Consider the following 14141-nt stretch of genomic DNA (forward strand, 5'->3'; position numbering starts at 1 on the left):
ACCAAGGAAGTTTCTGAAACAGCATTAGTGAGGAAAGAGCAGGTCTGATTAGCATTTGCCTGCCATAGGGTAGTTTGCTGTGAATTAATCCACAGCCAAAAAAATCAATGAACAAACCAGTGATGGGAAGCCACACACCAAAGGAAGCTGCTTCAGACTATTGCTCTGCTTTAATCTGGGGGACACTACAAGACAAGAGCTGGCTGGGGCTGTCAGCTTTGCTGGTCAAGCAGAGCAGAAATCAGACACAAGAGGCAAAATCCCCTCAGTGTTTCCTGAGGATCGTTGTTCCCTGCTCTTGCAACAGAAACCCAAAGAGAGATGCTGAGTCCTGAGCAAATGAAATGCGGGACCTGGGGGTGTGGACTTGGGCTCACTGGACTGCACTGATCACTGCTGCTCTTCAAAGGCAGACAAGAAGTAAAAGGACGGGGACCAAAGATGGACATGGAAAAAGACACAACCTTTGGGAAAAGAGTCTGTTCAGATAACAGTTGCCTGAAGAGGAGATCAGTGGGCCCTCTCCTCTAGCCCTCGCCCAAACCTCCTCTAGCCCTCGCCCAAACCTCCTCCCGGCAGCCACCACTGAACCGCAGAGAAGACAAGGCTGGGATCATTCCTCCAGGCTTTGACTTGCCAGCACTGGATTAAAAGGTGCAGATGTGCTCTAATAAACTCACATCTGCAATGCATTTATGTGCCTGTGTCGAGATATGCATTTCATACAGCTCCTCTGTCAAGATTATGCCAAAACAATGTGTGAAGAGCCAAGTGATGTATTGTAGCAGAGTAAACGAAACGAGTGCTTCACTGAATCATGTTTCTAGTCCCTACACCGAAGGCCCAGACTGCCTCAGATGTTATTACAACTGCCGTGGCCTGTGAAGTTCAAGGCAAAATATAGATTGAGCTGAAAAAGGGAGGTGGAGATATAAAGGGAGGGAAGCCACTGCCAGCAGAGAAATCCAATTAATGGCAGAAACACTCGTGTTACTGAGATGTAGTTATTAGGCAGGATTAAGTGAAGTCAGTGGGTACACAGTAAAAGCTGCTTTCATAATCACCTAAAACCTCGAGAGATGAAAATTAGAAGTGTACAGTAATTTATTGCCGTGGCTCTCACTTTATTTTTCCTCCTATTACTTCTCCTGCTGTATCCATTATCTTTAGTGAAGAACCAGCATATAAAAACATTACAATCGATAGGAAAGCTGGAGGCCAGGCTGTAGAGACCTGGCTTCCTTCCACCCTGAAAAGATTCAGGGCTTCTGCCTCCTACGCATGAACAGCCTTGTTCAGACCAGCACAACCATCTCCTCCAAGTGTCCATCTTGTACTGGAGCCATCGTCTCTCATTGCACACACCAAGACAAAATTCACTGAAAAAGTGTGGGCCAAGGACATCCTTGTGAGCACTAGTGATGCCCTATCCAGCTCCCCAGGGCCTAGGTTGGCACTGTGAGCTCTTCCTTATGGAAGCAGCAAATGTATGGTTTCTATTTTGAGATTATTATTATTGTTATTATTATTTTTTTTGCAACCAGTCTGCAAGTGTTCCCAGCCAAAAGTAAAAGAACAAAGTAAAAAAAGAAACAACAGCAGGATTGGAGATTGGGTTATGATCCCTGTTGGCTGGAGATTGCAACCCAAAAAACATCAGACTCTCCCAAGCATGTTAATTTGTCACTTTTCTTTCCAAAACATCACCGTCTCAAACTGACAAGACTCTCAAGTCAACACGAGGTTTTCCATATGTCATCAAATAGAAGAAGGATGTGTTACCACAAACCATTTTCTTAACCTGCTTTCTGGAGGAAACAAGGTTTATTGGCTTGTTGTCCCTGACCATTTGTTCTGCCTGACAGTTCCTCCGCCCACATAACTTCAGAATCAATTTCATCCAAATTGGGCAAAGCGCTAGGAGTGACGACTCACACGGAGCGGTTGGCTGGGCAGACCAAACAGAGGTCTCCACCACGGTTAAGGCAGGCAGACCTCAGCCTTTTTCCTAAAAGAGAGATGCTATCAGTGACTCTGAGCATTGGAACCCTGCTATTGTAGTTGCAAAGCCTCTGGGCAGTCTGTCAGGAGGGGAACATTTCCTTTTCACCATGGCATGAACTACCCCAAGTAATTGCTGGCCTCCCTGTGCCCCTGCTGACAAGAAGGCTGTGCCCACGACCAGGAGAGGAGCTGGAAGAGAGATGCCCTATGGCAATGCTCTCCCCTTGCTGGCATCTTCAGGAAACAGGTAACCAAAGGCAGGACTGACCCACCTAGTCACCCTGTGCGCTTCCAAGCCAAAAATCAGCTGTGCCAGACCATGGGGTAGCCAGGGAGTGTGTGCTTCTGGATGCATGGACAGCCGCTGTGCGCACAGCCAAGAGCAGCATGTAGCCCTGTGCTTGCACCAGGTCATGTTACAAGATCTGTGCGGCCACATGTACTCAGGGGAGGATCAAGGCTTGGCATGCTAAGCGAAACTTTTGGAAGACGCTGATTCTTTTTATTTTCCCAACCATTTCTTGGAAGCAGTCCCCCCACTGATACACGAGGTACAGCCCAGCCTGTGGTTTTATCAGGATGCTCTTCCAAACCAGCAGTGCAGAGAACAGGGCAGACAGGGAAAGACAAATGCACGGGGATGCAAAGGGTAAGAACAGTGAAATCACATACCTTCAGGGATGCACTGTCCAAGAACAAACTTATAACCCTTACAGCATTTTTTCCTGAAAAACAATAAAATAAATAAATAAATAAATAAATGTGTTCTTTAAAGGCTGGTGCTGCCTTTAAAAACAGTCAAGGATAGACTACTGTTATAGATGAGATGAACAAAACCAGCTCAGGATCCCAAGCTTTGCAGTTGGAGGTGTCTCAGCATTAAAGAACATAACATGGGAAGCCACCACTCAATTAATGAGCCATCTGATAGCTCTGCAACTCTGCTCAGGGAACCAGACAGAGGACCACAGACATTTGAAAACCCTGTTTCCATGTGTTGAAAGGGTGCAGTGTACCTTGGCCCTGTCTTCATACACAAGCCAGATCATAATTTTCATGATATGCTGAAGGGTGTTTTCAAACATCCGTCATTGCAATGTAAACTTGCAGAAAGGGGAAAGCCTCAGCTAGGAGTTCACACAAGATAAATGTTATCAGTCATTTCTCATTTTTAATAAACCTGGAAGGTGATAAGTGAAATATATTGGGTATTTCATTTGGAGTGAAAGAGGGTATCTTGTACAGGTGAAGTATAAGTGAATATTCAAAAACCGTAGTGAAGATTCAATAGGACCAGACTTTTTTTATGTGCCTGTGTTATGAACAAAGTTGAAGTGCTGAGAAATTAATTCACTTCTTACACACTGGCCTGTAATGACCTGTAGGTATTCAGACATATCAGCCTGTTTGCTTTCTAGGCAGCACACTGCAGCAAGGCTGCAGTGTCCCCTATCACCCTGAGAGCTAACCACTGCAGGGGCTCAAGTTAACGTGAGTTTTGGAGGAAAAAAATACAAACACGTTTTTTACAAATTCACTGTTTTGTGTGATTTGTGCTGAAATATCTGCAATACTGAGAAACCACCCATTCAGCCTTATCTTTTAACTCAATAACTGACGTAGAAGAGTGCTAAAGCCATGGCAGTCAATGACACAACACTCCCTGCGACAATCTGCAGCCATCACAAATCATCATTATGCTGAACATAAATCAACTGTCAGTTGCAACTGACCACTTAAAACAAACAATGCATTACTCCAAACTATGTAAAAACAAACTTTGGCTCCATATTTTATCCACTTCCAAAGATTAGCTGGAATATAAATTATGCCTAATGAAGGTTGAACATCTGAAGAGGAAGCCTCGCTTTGTTATGCAAACAGTGGTCCCTCATTAGACTTTTCTCCAAACACTGCTGTGAAGTTTTATCTGCAAGACAAACAAATGCAGGAGGAATGGGTTCAAAGGTGCATCGGGGAGGCTGTTCATACACTGCAAGCCACGCCGAAGGCTTTCCAAGTGCACATTCATCTCCTCCTGTCTGCAGAAGAGGGGAGGCTGATAACGGCTTGCTCGTAGCTGCTTTCTGGGGGGAGACACAGCCCAGCCTGAGAGGAAAGATGGGAGAGGAGAGGAGGGCATCCCTACCGTGAGATGCTGGGCTGTGGGGCTGTGCCAGCCAGAACTATCCAAAGGAGAGGGGAACAGCAGTTTTCACCATTTCTTTCCTTCTTCCACCCGATTTCCAGTTTCTTTCCTTCTCCCTGGGAATTCCCATACAATTTAAAGGCTTAGCCCCCTTGAAAATCCCTGAAGCAGCTTGGGCAGCACAGGCAAAGCTCAGAGCACACAGCCTGCTCCTGGGGAAGGGCTCACCCTTAGGTGCCTTACAGAGCCACCCCTCTCCTCTCGAATCACCCAGCTTTTGGGTTGGTTTTCTTGTGGCTAAATTAAGGTTCTACATCTTTCTGCTTTATTTTGGTAGCCAGACAGCTTGCCCCATTCAAACCTCCCTGCTACACCTTGTCTGACTACAACACACACTGAAAGAGTGGGCACATGGCTCCTTGTACCCTGTGGCAGGAGGAAAGTCCCCATGCAATCAGTCCCCAGGCACCTGAGAGATGGCAGGTGATTTTGGGAAAGCAGCAGAGCCCAGGAGCCTGCCGCACACTGAGCTATGGCCATAAAATATTGCCGTGGCTCCCCGAAGTGCAGACTTAAACAGGGGCTCACTCTAGGCAAGCCAACGAAAAATCGTGCTGTCCTAGCAAATGTCCAATCCCTTTCCAAAATCAGTAGCCTTAATGGCATCTTGTGGGCATGAGTTACATAGGGAATGAGATGTCCTTGAAAAATTATTTCCTTGTCTTGAGCCTCCCTTTCAATTTTGTTCAATTTTTCCATGATTAACTGGCAAGAAGATTTAGACATATTTTCTCCAACTACCTGAAGATTTCTCCAAGTGATGAAAGCCTTAAATCACACTAAAAGAAGTGGTACAGATGACAGATGCCCTGCCCTCAGACTCACACTCCAGAAACCAATTCCCTGTGAGACTTGGTTCCCACCTCAGGGTTGTGGATCTCTTTTAGTGTGGTCCACACTCACCAGCAAGCTTCAGCCATCAGCATGATTTTTCCAGGGGAACTGTTACTTTGGGGTTAATGCACAGGAAATACAATATGCCAATACTGGTTTCCCCGAACATTACTTTGCAACCCTGGGACTCTTGCATGCTTTCCACATTCCTGAGGAGAAATCTGTCAAAATGATGGACACACGAGCTGATCATTAGCAAAGGCATTTTAATAGCAATACTCATTTTCAGACGTCCAGCTGCAGGTTGACATGTCTAATCAACGTTGCACAGCAGCGATCTCGTTATATATAATGAGAGGAAGGGGGGAGGGGGTCCCTACTGATAATTTTAGCTACTGAATAACTTTCAGCTCAACAGTTGCTGCACAGCTATACGTGTGAGCATGCAGCAAACACCAACAAATAGGCAGCTGGGCAAGAAGCTCAGCCTCTAAAATCTGGATCCGTGGGGAAATTAAGTCAATTCATTAACATTGGGTCTGGTTTCCAAAAGAAGAAGCTTTTGGCAGATGTATCTGTTACAGCTTTTAAGAGGGTGCTTCAGCTGCTAGAAAGAGGAGAGCAGCCCAGCAACTTTTGATTTAGGGTCAAGCATGTGATACCAATAAACAACCCCATGGCAGGCTTTTGTGGGCTGTTGCCTTGCAGGCTGGGAGGGGAGCTGACCTTTCTGCATGTCCCCCCTCCCTGTGCCCAGCACACAGTGATGCTCCAGCACGGCCCCCCCAGCCCCGGGTAGCTGCTCGATAGCATCGCCCCAGACAGGCAGGACGAAAGGCAAGATGCAAAGAATGCGGCTTCATTAAGCCACAACTTTATTAAGTTAGCTTATCTGGGAGCTATCAGCAGCGCGGGCTGGGACTCCTTCCCATAATTGTTCCCACCTGGTGTACGGCTGCCGCCACCCCCAGCCCAGCTCCGGGTCTGAGCCAGGACACCGGTGGCTCTGAGCTGGGAAAGTTTGGCTGTGGGAGATAGACAGGGGGGGGTCTCTGGGTCCTGCAACAGCTGGAGTGCCTTGGAAATGCAAATAATAGCAGGGTAGTGAATTAAAGTGAGAATTAACCTGTATCTGCCAGCACTAATGTGGCAGCGACCTGGCAGGTGATGAACGGAGCTTTATGATGTGTTATACAGGTTTTTGTTAATTTCAGCAGAAAGGACAACTCCTGAACTTTACCACAATGATCATGTTGTAAAAGATACATGATGGCCATGTAATGACTGAAAAAATGGGAAGGGGAGATGTGAAGGGAAGGGCAGGGAAGAGAAAACCCAATGCTTTATACTGGCTTCAAATGAACATAATAAGTCAAGGAGTCTCTTGCTACAGATGTCAAAAGCAGAAACAGGAGAGTCCGCTCTAGGAAATATTTGTCTCCTAGGAGCAAAGTAGACACAGAAATCCCTATGCCGAGACAGAAAGTGAATTACTACAATAAAATATTATCCTTGCTTTTTCCTTACGACATGGAGCCTTTGGGGCAGCTCCACCCAGAAAAAAGCAATTTGGGCAGAGGCACAGTGAGATGTCTTCCCTGGAAGATGCAGCAGCTCAGTAGGTGGTCAGGCAGGTCAAATCCATTCTGTCTGACATGATATTTCTGACCTACCCATGTCAGAAGAGTCGCAGCTTAGGGGCCATAAGAGCTGCTTAACTCTTATGAGAAAATAATGATAATACAGTCAAGCTGTCATTGCAAAAAACCTCTCCTATCTTCATCTCATATTGCAGAACTGTGTCAAAAACACAAACCAAAAGAGAAAAAGTGTGCACCATGAGAAGCAAGTGCCAGGAGAGGGTTTGATATTTCATTAGAAAAGTGAATCCAGAATATATTCAGCATCCAACTGTCAGAACCCTGAGAACATCATTCATTGTCTGACAATATTTCCATTTAGTGCTGGCAGTTACAAAGACAGGACAACTCATGAAAAGCCAACACTTCTCCTGACAAACATATTTAATCAAAAATCCAATTTCCTATTGGGAAAAGCTAGAAAAAAATAACAAGACTTTTACGGACACAAGTTTATAACGTGAACTCAGAAGAACTGGGGCCGTATCTTGAAGTCCTGAGTCAGCAAAGTCTGTGGCTCAGCCGCATTTAATTGCACAACGGCAGACTTTGTCGGAGTGGCTCCTTGTTGTGTCTGCATGGTGTTCCTCTTTGATCATCCTGACTTTCAGAAATACACCGTGCAGCCAAAATGCAAATAGAAAATACAGCAATTAACCTCCAAAAATAGTCAGCTATGCAAGCAAGCCAAGAAGGTACCTTAAAAAAAATCTTTCTTTTTTTTTTTTTTTTTTACTTTTTTTTTTTTTTTTTGTATTCTATGTGAAATTCATATGCAGGCCAGGTCTATCTGCCAAAACGCGCACAGACAAAGCCCATCTGCAGTGCAGTTGCATTTAGACAGTAGTAGCTCAGTAGTTACACGCTGTTTTGTCGTAATTTACACACAGAGAGCAGATTTATTGCAAGATGGTGTAAAACTGAAGCAACACGCTTTATTTTTGTTTGCCTTTCCGTGGGATGCATACCGAAATCTTGAGTAAGTGAGGATGGCCTCGCTGCAGACGCTCGCTCAGCATACACTTTGCCATGATTTCCAGACTTAGTCCCGTTTCACGGTTTTGTAAAGAGATGATTTATGTTCACCCTGGGTGTGACACAAGGGTCAAGGCCAGCTCTAGCCCTTCCAGTCACTGTCCCAGCTGTGAGTGAATAACACAGGGTACAGTGCAGGTTTTGCATTGCCTACGAGGTGCAGCTGCACCTAGGACCACAGTAGGTGTATGTGCACTGCTTTAGTTCTCTTAACCAACTGAATAAAGCAGGATCTAACCCAACAGCCAGAGATCCACCTGCACCAGCAATGCTGGAGCTCAGAGCTCTGACAGAAAATCACTGCAGCCACTTGTTTTTTCTAAAGGTCAGATTTTCAGTAATTGCCTGAGACTAAATCACGTTTCTCATCAGCTTCCTCGGTCAAATAACTTTACTCACATATTACTGTTTTATTTTTCTTAAAAAGGAAAAGGAAAAAAAAAAAAGAAAGAAAGAAGGAAAGAAAGAAAAAACAACCCCACAGTCTTGCTATCTAGCTTTTTTTTTCTTTTTTTTTTTTCTTTTTTTTTTTTTTTTTTCCCTCAGCTCTTGTTATTAAGACAGATACCAGAAATGAAGTCCTATTCCAGTTACTGCTTTTGGGAAGTCTTTGATAAGATTCATAATTCCTGAGCTCCTCTGCTGTGAGCAGGAGCCAGGGACCAGATCTTTCTCTGGCACACACTGAACTGCTCTGGGGAACCATGCCAGGTCTTGCCCAGGGAGGCTCTGGCCGATGCTCTTGGATGCTCTCAGACATGCTCTTTGCCTACTCCTTGTTGTAATGTGTTGCTAACAGACTCCTCTCCCAGCTGCTCTAAGTCCTGTTTCATCTCATCTTTTTGATGGTCATGGGAAGTTTTATGGTGATAGGGTGATTTGCAGCCCTTGCAGAGCATGCTGTGTGTGAACACATGGAGCACGTTCCTCTGTCAAGGAGAAGAAAAGACCTGAAGAGGTGAAAGAAACCCTGCACAACTGGGGTTGGGATCAGTGGAGCTTGAAGAGGCTGCATGAAACCTGAGACTGCACAAAAAGCAAAACATCACAGCTTTGGGGAGTTTAACCACCAAAAAGGTCCATCCTATGTCCTTGTGGCAGCCCCTGGGCCTCCATCACCCCATCATGGAGCATCATGCTGGGGTTGGTGCTTTTGTCTAAGTAAATTTGGTGCCAGGAGGTGTCCATACAAGGTCTGGGCTGGCAGACCACTTCTCTAAACACATCCCCATGGTGTCAGCAGATCAGCAGTCCCCAGAGATCACCATATTCAGGCTATTTTAGGACTTTGGGGATGCAGGGGAAAGGGAGGGGGGTACAAAAACTCTGCAGGCAGCCCCACAAGAAGAACATTGCTCGTGAGCTTCTGCTCACCACAGAGGGAAGGAACAACATAAACCAAGCATTTGGGGCTCTTCTGGGCAGAACACAGACTTGCAGAGATGTCTCCTGCAATCCTTCCTTCCAATGTATAATGAAAGAAAAAGGTTGTATTGGGGATTCCACTTCAAACCACAGGACCAAGGCTTCAAATTTTGGTGGAAGCCGTAATGCTGTGCCCCGGGCCATGGACTGACACTGTCGAGTGTTGCTCAACCATCACCTCTGTGCCACAAACCCCTGACCTAAGCACTGAACAACGCACAGCACGGACCAGACAGCACCGCTGACAACGAGCAATTACCCTACAGCTGCTGAAAAAGCCACTTGGTGGATATTTTAAATGCATGTGAACATCATCCTCAAAATCACGTAGTGATTTCTTCTCTTCTGTCTTGGATTTTTATTTCTCTTTTTTTTTTTTTTTTTGTTCCCTAATGCAAGGGAATGTTCATATGGTTTATCACTACGCAGCATGTCAAAAATAGCAGAATGATTAAATAAAAGACTTTTGACGTTTCTCATCTGCTTAGACTCAGCTTTATATACATGCTGTCAGCTTTGTCTTGCTTCTCCTTTTCTTAAAAATTTCTTTTATTTTCTGGCATTCTACCAAGAAAATGATTTTGTTTGGTTTCTCAGGTGAAGCTGGCATAGATTTTACAGAACCAAATTAATGTTTGACAGGTGTGCAATTTGATGGGAAGAAAAAAAAATAATTTTATAAAAAGATGGCACTATTTGCATTTGCTGCATAATCTAATGATCTGGACAAGTACAATGTATATCATCATTAATATGTTTGAATTTATAAAAACACATAGTTTTCTACACCTTGATTAAAATGATTTAAAATTGGGTCTGTGTTTTACAATAACTCATTGCCTTGAGATATAAAGCTTTTTTGCTTTTATTTATTTATTTATTTATTTTTTTTATCACCTCTGACTTTCAACCAGAGGACTGTTGGCCAAATTTCCTTCCAGGTCCATAAATAGTGTGCCCCACTGACGGCACACGCTCAGTGATGGATCTGCACAAAGGTGAGCCAGAGTACAGGATGCATCGCAGCACATCTGTCCTGCCCCTCAGATTTTTAAGCTTCCATGGCTCTTCATTCTGTAGCTCCAATTCCTTGACCAAATATCCACATGAGATAGACAGAGAGAGATAATTTCCTTCAGAAAGGAAGGCAGAGCCAGTGCCGTGCCGCAGGAGCTGTGCTGGCTGGCTGCTGGGCTCTTGCTCTGTCACTGGAGTCAAACAGCAATAAATTGCTGGCAGGCGCTCAGCCTGGCTGCGTGCCGTCCAACCCAGCCTCGTTTATATAGCATCTTTCATCAACGGGATCATGAAAACGCTGCATAAGCAATGCCTAATAAACTCCTTTTGATAAACAATGGAAGGCAAGCGCCTTCTACACACGCACACACAGAAAAGCTCATCGTAGAAACTATGCAAGGAGGAAGATTTCTAAAGCTAGGTCTCCAAACAGGACATAAATCCCAACCAACCTCTGGAGACAAGCTAGTAACCAGGTCTATGTTCTCTCAGGGGTGAGCTGCTGCTGAAGGGCCTCATCCTGATTCTGCAGAAATCCCTGGCAGCTTTGCCACAAACATGAACCAGGTGGGGAATGGGCTCATAGACCAAGATTCAGGGTGATGCTTAGGCATGTGCTCAACTCTGAGGGTGGGCTATAACATCACTTTTATGAAGAACATTTGTAGACAATCTCTTGTGGCAGAAACTTAATCAATTCTGGATGACATTTGTCACTGCAAGCCTCTTTCTGATTTTGGTAGGTTCAGGATTTGACTGAAGTCTGCTCTCCCTATAGACACACCATCCGCCTGTACCCACAGACAAATACAGATATAACCCAGGCTTTTCATGTGAAGCATCAAAAATATGTATCTTAGAAAGAGTAATTTGATTTCAATCATACAAAGAAAATATGTGATCGTTTCTGAAATCCAACTCGGTAAAGAAAATGAGCAAATAATTCCATCTTGCGATTTGAAGACGCTGGAACTGGGAAAAGCCAGACACAAAGCTATCAGCTTTTAGGAAAGTCAGATACCATGGAAAATGATTTAAGACACAGTTAACCAACATCACTCCCTACACTGGCCGCCCACAACATTGAGAAGATGCCAACATAGTGTGGGTGTGAAGATGATGGCCAGGTTTGGATGCTCTGCCTTGCTGGTGTGGAAACCTCATACAGAAATGACAGCTCTCATCATGCAGGAGTGGGCTCATCCCAGATCATGGGGAAAAAGAAGGAAATGAAGAGTCACCGTAGCAAGACAGATGTCTTGTATTTGCCATCTCCAGCCCAGACAGAGCCATTTGAACAAGACGGCATTGCACAAGCCTGTCCCTGACTTGCACTATTTGCTTTGTCATAGTGCAGAGGAGAACCAAACCCAACATTTCGCCCAACGCTTGGTTGTCATTCCCTCTCATCCTCCTGGTGATGAAAGCAAAACTGAACAAACAGCACATCACTGCTGGGCATGGTGCTCTGAAACCACCCACTGATACTTTTAGCACCACAGATGGGTAAAAAACAGAAACAGATAAAAGCACAGCTGAGAGGTAACAACTCCTCCACGTATCCCCCAACAGGAGTATTGTATCCAGCAGGGAAAGGCATGGCGTTGCAGAGGCTCTGAGGTGGGATGCCACCCCTCTGGTCCCCAGGCATCACTTGTTCTGGTCCAAAACCTCACGGGCAAATTTTCTCCAGTCTGATTTCTGAGATGTGTCCAAGCCTATATCACCATCGCACTGCACTGGGAGCTTTTCCTCTGATAATCTCAATGCCTGAAAGTTAAGGGGCAATAAAGTTCCACTTCTCTGTTTTCATCAAAGCCAAAAAGCTGACGAATCAAATGGCTGCAATCCAAAAGCCTGTCTTCCATCCTCAACAATAAACACTTTTAAAAGGAAATCATGGTAATTAGCCACCACCTTGCTATTTCCATGCAAGAAAAAGGTTGCAAGGCATTTCCTGAACATTCTCTATCCCATCTACAGATGAAGGGTATTAAATGGCTCCTATCTTTAAAGGATGTGCTTTATAAGAGTGCAAAAAGGCATACCCATCTAATTTTATGTATTATGAATCACACAAGAGTGCTTAACAGCCACTTATGCTAAAGGATTTTTATCCTTCCAGTTCTGGCTTGGAGTCACAGGGCACAACCCTGCTTCAGTACAGCCATGGGGATTTTTCAAGTCAAGGCTTCAGCCATTCTATAAGCAGCAGATAGATATCATAGGAAAACAAACAAACAAACAACAAACCAAATCAAAACCAACCAACAAACAAACAAAACCCAAACAAAACAATACATATTTTTGGAATATGTGTATCTGACAGCAGAGTCAACAGCTCAGAGACTCATCCAGATGAGCTCTGAACGTCTTTGTGCATGGAGATTGTCCCACTTCTCTGGGACTCTCTTCCAGTGTTTCACCACTCACTGTGTATTTTTCCCCTTTATATTGACTTAAAATGTCCCTGGCTGCACCCTCAGTGCTTGTATCATGTCCTTTAGCTGTGCACCTCTGATAAAGGTCTGGCTTTGTCTTCTCTTCATTAGCTCTTCAATAGGTAGCTGGACATGCCAATTAAATTCACCCCAGAGCTCCCTTTTCTCCATATGGAGCCTCTGCAGCTCACAGGGGCTCCTCTCCAGCATAATCTACTCCAGCCCCTGAGCATCTGAGCTCTGTTTGCTGGTAAGCGTGCAAAACTGTAGGCTACCAAACCTAAAAGTACCACTGGCAGATATTTGTTATATCTGCTAATAAACATATATATTTAAAACAGATCAAGGAATTGGAAAACAAATGGAGGGAAGAAAGGAAGGAAGGAAGGAAGGAAGGAAGGAAGGAAGGAAGGAAGGAAGGAAGGAAGGAAGGAAGGAAGGAAGGAAGGAAGGAAGGAAGGAAGGAAGGAAGGAAGGAAGGAAGGAAGGAAGGAAGGAAGGAAGGAAGGAAGGAAGGAAGGAAGGAAGGGAGGGAGGAAGGAAGGAAGGACGGACGGACGTGACTCACTAAATTGCAATGCAATTGCAGCTTTGGTCTCCTCTCACTGTTTTCTTACCCCTTTCCCTCCATTTTCACAATAAAAATTTAAAAGGAGAAAAACTGAAAAAAGAGCAGTAAATCTTGAATGAAATACAAAGCTATTTGTCATGACAATATTTTTAAACAAAAGAGCTGGCCAACTCTGATCGCTATCTAAGCAATAAGACCAAGTCAAAATTGTGCTTCTAATATATTTTCAACATCAACAGCAACAATGGAATTAACTTCTTAGTGTAAGCCTTTGGAAATCTCTACAAAGACACTAAAAAAGATATTATTTCAAGAGTGTTTTACTGATCCAGATGTTTCTCTCCTTTTCCCCTCTCTTTTATTGTTCCCAGAGAAGACCTTGTAAAAGCTGAAACTGCTTATTAAGTATACAGACTTAATGAATTGGACAAGGAAAGAAATAATTCTTAACATAACATGTTCACAAGCCAGATCCATGTCCATTGTCCACAGATATGATAGCAAAATACTATATGTATACAGAGCAGTCTCCGTTAGGACAGAATCCATCTCCATGAACCGCTTCCAGCACACAGAAAAGATTTGTTTCTAAAAGGATACAGCATGAAAGTTTGCTGAATTATGCAGTGATGCTGCACCGCGGCCCCAGCGCCAAGAATTATTTTTAGAGGCACACATCTGCAGGTTATTTTTTGCAGGGGAGCGTGGATGGAGTAAATCCTGAAACAATTTGCTAAGCAGACAAGCATTACTGGAGCGAGCTGTTATTTATATGGTGTCACGAGAACGCTTGGTATCTGCTGCGGCTGCCGCTGGGACGCGGTGCTCGGGTCGGCGCTGGTCTCCCCTCCTGGAGAGCTCAGATCTGCAGGCCGCAGATGATGGAAAGTTCACAAAGCAGCGTTTTTGATGTGGCAGTTTGGTTAGCTCCTCCATTAGAAATGGCACGCTTAGGAATGCAAGCT

General features: G+C 44.5%; 1 protein-coding gene across 3 annotated transcripts in view; it reads right to left on the reverse strand.

The window, feature by feature from the left end:
- CCBE1 (collagen and calcium binding EGF domains 1) overlaps positions 1 to 14141 on the reverse strand; it is a 96118-nt gene that overhangs the window by 21986 nt on the left and 59991 nt on the right. For all 3 annotated transcript variants that reach the window (XM_084504613.1, XM_084504615.1, XM_084504614.1), the window contains one exon: positions 2677 to 2729. In XM_084504613.1, the coding sequence (XP_084360739.1) occupies positions 2677 to 2729 (53 nt within the window). The remainder of the gene's footprint in view (positions 1 to 2676; positions 2730 to 14141) is intronic.

This window comes from Aythya ferina (assembly GCF_964211825.1).
Source record: "Aythya ferina genome assembly, chromosome: Z".
Classification (NCBI taxonomy): domain Eukaryota; kingdom Metazoa; phylum Chordata; class Aves; order Anseriformes; family Anatidae; genus Aythya; species Aythya ferina.